The 7355-nt window shown below is 45.2% G+C and overlaps 1 protein-coding gene across 1 annotated transcript; it reads left to right on the top strand.

The window, feature by feature from the left end:
* Positions 1-2593: 2593 nt before the first annotated feature.
* Positions 2594-3940, top strand: LOC123086164 (uncharacterized). The gene is made up of 2 exons (XM_044507884.1): positions 2594-3295; positions 3599-3940. Exons 1-2 carry the CDS (start codon positions 2768-2770, stop codon positions 3677-3679), a joined length of 609 nt encoding a protein of 202 aa, XP_044363819.1. The 5' UTR covers positions 2594-2767; the 3' UTR covers positions 3680-3940.
* Positions 3941-7355: the final 3415 nt, after the last annotated feature.

Raw genomic sequence — 7355 nt, 5'->3', positions numbered from 1 at the left:
AACTGTCATCGAAACCTTAAGCGTGCGGACCCTACGGTTCGAGAACGATGTAGACATGACTGAGACACATCTCTGGTCAATAACCAATAGCGGGACCTGAATGCCCATATTGGTTCCTACATATTCTACGAAGATATTTATCGGTCAAACCGCATAACAACATACGTTGTTCCCTTTGTCATCGGTATGTTACTTGTCCGAGATTCGATCGTCGGTATCCAATACCTAGTTCAATCTCGTTACCGGCAAGTCTCTTTACTCGTTCCGTAATACATCATCTCACAACTAACATATTAGTTGCAGTGCTTGCAAGGCTTATGTGATGTACATTACCGAGAGGGCCCAGAGATACCTCTCCGACAATCGGAGTGACAAATCCTAATCTCGAAATACGCCAACCCAACATCTACCTTTGGTGACACCTGTAATGCTCCTTTATAATCACCCAGTTACGTTGTGACGTTTGGTAGCACCCAAAGTGTTCCTCCGGTAAACGGGAGTTGCATAATCTCATAGTTATAGGAACATGTATAAGTCATGAAGAAAGCAATAGCAACATACTAAACGATCGGGTGCTAAGCTAATGGAATGGGTCATGTCAATCAGATCATTCAACTAATAATGTGACCTCGTTAATCAAATAACAACTCATTGTTCATGGTCAGGAAACATAACCATCTTTGATTAACGAGCTAGTCAAGTAGAGGCATACTAGTGACACTTTGTTTGTCTATGTATTCACACATGTATTATGTTTCCGGTTAATACAATTCTAGCATGAATAATAAACATTTATCATGATTATAAGGAAATAATAACTTTATTATTGCCTCTAGGGCATATTTCCTTAAGCCGTCGGGGGCACGAAGACGTCGATGCCACCCTCCTCCTCGTCCGGCTCTTCCTCGTCGGCGGGTGCTTCTTGGGCGGGGGCAGGAACTCCCGTGGCCGCCCTGGCCTTGCCTGCTCCGGCCTCGCCCGTCCCGGCCTTGCCTGCTCCGGCCACGGCCCCGCCTCGCCAGCTCCGACCAGCGCCTGCCCCGGCCAGCGCCCGCCCCGGCCGCGCACGGCGAGCTCCTGCCTCGCCCGCCCGTAGTACATGGAGAGTAGAATCGGGGAGAGAGGGAGTGTGGGCGTGGAGAGGAGAGAGGGAGTGTGCTGCACGTGGGTGGGCCTGGAGAAGAGAAAGGGGGAGAGAGAGGCTAGCAAGTGGGGTAGCGCCTACAAAAAGCTAATGCCGGCGTCCCCAGCTGCCCCCCCGGCAGGCTGGGTGCGGGGTGAGCGTGCCGGCGCTAACTTTTGCTAAATCCGGCGTAAAACAACGTCTTGGGGCCCTGACTGGAGCATTTTTTACTCGCCGGCGTCCAAAAAAGCGCCTGGGGGGGCTTCTTGGGGGCCTTAGTGGAGATGCCCTAACCAACCGACCGACCGACCGACCGTGCTAACCCGCATGACTCCTTGACTCATCAAACTCCCATGGACGACGATCTTGATGAACTTCCGGCACCGCACTCCGGCACCACCTCTCCCGTCAGCGATCACCTTTCACCGCCTTGCTGACGACAGCCCGCCGTCTCCCTCCATGTCGCTGCACGGAACGACAATCGTCTGCTCCACCTCGTCGCTGCACCGCCCAGCGACTTTATCGCCCGCTCCTCCTCATCGCTGCACCACCCAGCGACCATATCGCCCGCCCCGAGGCGCTAGTCGGGTCGCCACCCCGGGGCAAGCGCGGCTTCAAACCGACCTTGCTCTGATACCAATTGTTGAGATTCTGCCACAGGATCGATCACATCAAATCACGAACACACGCGATAAAAAAACTGATAGCCAAGGGTACGTGTCATACCCTAAAAATTCCTCTTTTTATTTTCTCCTTTTCTTGCCATGGTTACAAAACTCACGGCCAAGTGCATATATATATATATATATATATATATATATATATATATATATATATATATATATATATATATATATGCACAGCAGCCACCGGCCCAACACAAAACTAATCCTATACGTACTAGATGTCCTAATACAACTCGGACACTCACGCGTGTACTACCAGCTAACCTAGTACAAACGACTAGGACTCCTAATAGTACTACCAATATGCATCTTAGCCGGACTATTTCCTGTGATTCTCCTAATCTAATTGACTACTAATCAGTACCAGCATTTTAATCAAGATTACTGCTAACACCTCGCTCGAGCCGCGCTCGCCTCACGCCGCTGGCGCGACATAGCCTCAAGCTCCCCCTTCCTGCGCCGCTTTCGCGAGCTCCACCCCCGGTCACCCATCCTCGGCCTCTTCGCCTCGCAGCCAGACCTCCAGCAGCTCCCCATCTTCCACCCCGCGGCCGCCGTCCGCTCCGACCCGGACCTCGTAGCCGCCGCGCGCGGGGGCGACTTCCTGCTCACCCGCCTCGAGGACGAGACGGCGTGGCGCTTCCGGGACTGCCGCAACGGGTGCCTCCTCCTCTGCAGAGGCGACTCCATCTCCCTCTACGACCCCGTCTCCCACCGGCACGTCGCCGTGCCCCGTCCACGGAACGACGAACCACTCCTCCCAGTACTACCACCCGGAGCAGCGGAGTACATATGGGACTGCTTGCTGGACGGCCATGGAGAATTCCGCGTGGTCACCGTGCAGCGAGAGGGCCAAAGGTTGCGCGGCATGGAGTACGCCTCCCGCACGGCCGAGTGGCGCATCCACCCGTGGGTGGACGGCATCCGCATGCCTGCACATGCGCAGAGCATGTGACCGATGCTCGCTGCTGCGGCCGGGCTCATCTTCTGGAGATATGACCGGAACTCCTCGCTCCTGCTCGACACCAGCACCATGGCATTCTCCATCGTCCCTCTGCCAGTTACAATAACGACGCACACGATGATGCCGCCGGGAGCATACGCCATCGGAGACACCGAGGCCGGTGTGTGTTGCCTTTTGCTTATGGTCGGCAGGACTACGCTGCAAGTGTGGCTACTCAAGAAGAAGGACGGCGGTGGCGGGCATGCGTGGGAGTTGGAGAAGCAAAGCCATATCGGCTGGCTGGACAGCTTCAACCGGCGGTTCGGCGTTCATATGGTGGCTGCTGGGCTGGCAATTGTTTACTGTATGAGTTGCAAATTTTCTCACTTTGTCATTGATCTCAAGGACCTGAGCCTCATGGATAAGTTCCGTTGTCATCGAACCATGGCGTATACCCTTTCCAAATGCCATGGCCACCTGCTGCGTTGGTGCCTACTTCTCCGTGTGATCGACCCACCACACCCCAAACATATGCTTGCGGAGGTATGAATGAACTTGCAGTTTCTTTTGCTTGTCACCTGTTGTTGCAGAGAACATGCTCATGTCCATGACTTCCATCAGGAGTGCTGGCCCTGGGATCTCATGTATCACAATCACCATAACATATCATATTTGATGAAACTGAAATTTTACTAGTAGTAACTTTAGTGCTTCTCTATCCTACTGAACTGGCATCTGACAATACCACCTTCTGGCACTAGGAACTGTCGTGATAGACTGCATCTTTTGATACTGATTGAATTGTCAGCAAAACTGTGTGTTTACCATTTTATCTTGCCATTACAGATGCTCAAAATCAACACGAAGCACCCTCTTCTAGTAGGAAGCGCAAGAGCAATGATGAAGTGGAGCCATGTATTCTCGTAGCTTCTTTGAAGAAGGAATTTGTCGGATAAGAAATTTTGCTATGAGATTGGACCGCCGACTTGAATAAAGAAGGCAATCAACACTTGTGCGTTTAAACCGCCCCTTGTGAGCAAAATATTCCCCGGCTATCCTTGATATGTGCAAGTTGGAAATACGATAAACTCTGTACTTAGGAAGAGATTTCTATTGAGAAGCATATATTCCCTTTGGAGAAACAGAGCCAAAATTTCAAAATTATGACTTTTTACTGAAAATATGTATGTGCATGGTACACAAGATTGTAAGAAACACAACCTGTATATCAACTTCTAGACAATCATTCATACGTAGTTCCTAATTAAATTATGCCAATTTGATTGTCTAGAAGTATATAGGTTTTCTAGAAGTTGATTTTGAGCATATACAAAATAACTTTTTCGCAGAGTTATTATTTACAAGTTGATTTTGAGCATATACATAAATAAATATGTTGTCTAGAAGTTGATTTTCAGCATATACATAAACAAATAGGTTGTCTAGAAGTTATTTGTTTATTATGTCTAGAAGTTGGTTTTTCGAAAATTCTGCAAACATTTATTTACATTGTATATACGTTTTCTAAAATTTCACAAACGTTTTTTTAAAAAGCATGAACATTTATTAAATTTCATGCACATTTTTTCTTAATGCTATCGACATTTTTCATAAGTAGTTCAAACATTTTTTTACAATGTATGCACATTTTTTAATCTGTGGTTATTTTTTTAATTGAGTAAGTAACTTTTAAAGTATGTATATAAATATAATTAATAAAATGAAGAAAGAAAAAGAAAAGGAGAGGTGTATCAGCACATTTTTTTTGTTGGGTGGAACTACAATCAGCATGAAATGTGCAAAATGTGCTACCTCGATTGAGCAGGGGCGGGCAACATGGTGGTTGGGTGGAACCAAACTGACGTAGACAAGATGTCCTAATCATCGCATGCGTTGCTTGGAAGAAGTCGATCCCCAAATAATAATCGGTGTTGCTTAGTGCGATCTTGCAGTTTACATTTAAAGTAGGAGTATGATTCGGTCGACATGCATCACTAGTTGTCTTGTCTATAGTTGTCATGGTTTTATGCGGCCAAATCTGCTGCGGCAGTGATCTTTATTCAATCTGTCCATTTCGCTCTGGCAGAAAGGGCCCTACGACCAGATGAAATGAATGTGTGGATGTACCTAGACATTGGCTGAGTGAAATGGTTGCATCGACAACTCTAGGTCGCTAAGTCAATGACATGGGATGGCACAAATGTAAATATAACATAGTACATATCGGACTATTAATCCTTGACGGAGAAGGAGGCTTACAGGAGCATCGAGCGATGGTGAAGCAAAAAAGTAAGATGTGGAAGACAAGAAAATTCGTGTTTGTGGTTCTCGTATAAAGGCGAAAGAGGAAAACACATGGCCGCGGATTACCATGGACATAGACAAAGCATATAGACGTGTGTAAAGAAGACAAATTTAATCAACCATGATTTGTAGCGGTAATCTTGCAAATTTCTACACTTGTTCACAAAGAAACCTTACATGTGTGTACGTGTGTATACTAATTGGCCGTGAGTATCCATGAAATCTATCGTTTGAATGGTGTTCGGGGATAATATAATGTACTTGGGATAGCAACTTCTTCAACTAGTACATCATAAGTAGGTCAAGCCACAACTTGTTACTCACGTCAATCCTCTCTTCCCCACTTTGACAAAGACTTGCTACATGTAGGAGTACATCCAAAACTAGCTTGCTCTAACTTTCTTGTGGAAGCTGCCCTAAAAGTTGGAAACAGGACATCAATGGTTTTACCATTTCTCCACACCCAACAATAAGGCTGGTCACAGTAGGGAGTATAACTTAGACTAGTGTCATGCATATGTATTACCTTCATAGTGCAAAGTAACATAGAGTAGTATCATAGATTGCTTCATTTATTATCTCATAGGCTCATTTTGCCTCGGGAAGCGCTATGTTATGTTACCACAAGCACCTCTTTCCTCATTAAATACTTGCCACATAAGTAAAATTGTCTTGGGTTGTGTTAAGTTACTATCTATGTTACTTCCACTATGGCTAGCCTAAGCAGTGCATATTTATACAAGAATGAATTGAAATGGTGGTGGTCCACAGGAAAAGTTTAAACTAGACAAAGCTCGTCCCTTTTCCCATTTGGATTAATAAACTACTATGGGGACTACTAATTTTAGGTGTGGCTCGGCTGTATAGAATCAAACTATATAGGTCTTCAAACCGAAGTGAGCCTCGGAACCTTCCCGGAAGCAGCTCTAGGCATGCATATTGTTCTTTCTAAATTAGTCACGCCTCAGTGGGAACCGCACTGAACTAAACTAAAAGATTAGCACCGTAGGTATCCACAACTTCTTAGTGCACTTCTGTATATATGCCGGATCATTTGTCACACAGATGCGAGATGACACCTTGTTTGTCGCTCATCAGGCATGTACTCCCTCCGTCCCATAATGTAAGACGCTTTTTGACACTACACTGGTGTGAAAAAACGTCTTACATTATGGACGGAGGGAGTAGTATATATATGCCAGGTTTATCTAACTTGTATATGGAGTATATGCTCCTGAAGTTTTATTTAAAGAGTATATACTCCTGTGATGCTTGATTAATTATCAAATTATTAAACTACAATCAGCATGAAATGTGCAAAACATACACGGCACGTATGTGCTACCTCGATTGAACAGGGGCGGGCAACGTGGTGGTTGAGTGGAACCAAACCGACGTAGACAAGATGTCCTAATCATCGCGTGCGTTGCTTGGAAGAAGTCGATCCCCAACCAATAATCGGTGTTTCCTTTTCGCCGATGCTTCCATGCAATTAAATAGCTGCCGTGATAAGTGTCCTTCAAATATACTCTGTAAAAAAATATAAGACTTTTTTAGAAAAAGTATTATATTTCTTTACAGAGAGAGTAGAAAGCAAAACATGTGCACTAGCAGTGCTATACTCGTGAGCTATCCCAGGAAAATCAGAATGTTCATATATTTTTACTTGTACTACAAGAGTCCTAACTCCCGAGGGTGTTTTTGTCATTTGGCGCGTGCTTTGGTTCACTGATAACCCAGGTCCGTTGTGAGATTTATCCCTCTGAAAAAGCATCTGATGCTTCCCCGAAAAAAAAGCATCTGATACAGCCAAAGATTATTTTGTTTCACAAAAAGAAACAAAAATGACAAATCCAACATAAATAGTGTCAATAAAGACAAAAGCATGAATAGTGTAAAAATGACACAATTCACATCTGAATTTGTCTTTTTTGTTTTTCAATGTGTATTTTAAATTGTGATCTGAATATTAAGGGCTCGTAGACACATATATTGTGAACATTCATGACATTTTATGATATTTGTTGACACATCTAGACTTGAATTTTTTAAATTGGTCTCATGGGAGCATTTGCGTGCTTGTATGACCTGATATTCTCCCGTAGGGTGGCTGGCTGTTGGTTTGGAAGCGCGTGTCCATGCCAACAGATTATTCTGGTAGAGAATTTGGAAGTATTCCCTCCATTCTTTGAAGTTTCAGAATTGTGACGAAGAATTTTCTTGAATGATGCTCGGCAGCAGAGTTTGTGATGATTGATGCCTACATGCCTCCACGGTCTTCCAGTGTAAAGCAGAAAAA

The sequence above is a fragment of the Triticum aestivum genome, chromosome 1B (assembly GCF_018294505.1).
Source record: "Triticum aestivum cultivar Chinese Spring chromosome 1B, IWGSC CS RefSeq v2.1, whole genome shotgun sequence".
Taxonomy (NCBI): Eukaryota; Viridiplantae; Streptophyta; class Magnoliopsida; order Poales; family Poaceae; genus Triticum; species Triticum aestivum.
Note: the sequence above shows the minus strand (reverse complement) of the source record. Positions and strands in the feature narration are given on the sequence as shown.

What these genes read in the sequence shown, in the direction of transcription:
- LOC123086164 (XM_044507884.1), top strand. Translation starts at nt 2,768, where the DNA reads ATGCTCGCTGCTGCGGCCGGGCTCATCTTCTGGAGATATGACCGGAAC. An exon ending in CCAAACATATGCTTGCGGAG is followed by an intron (nt 3,296 to 3,598) that starts GTATGAATGAAC and finishes TTGCCATTACAG; the next exon opens with ATGCTCAAAATCAACACGAA.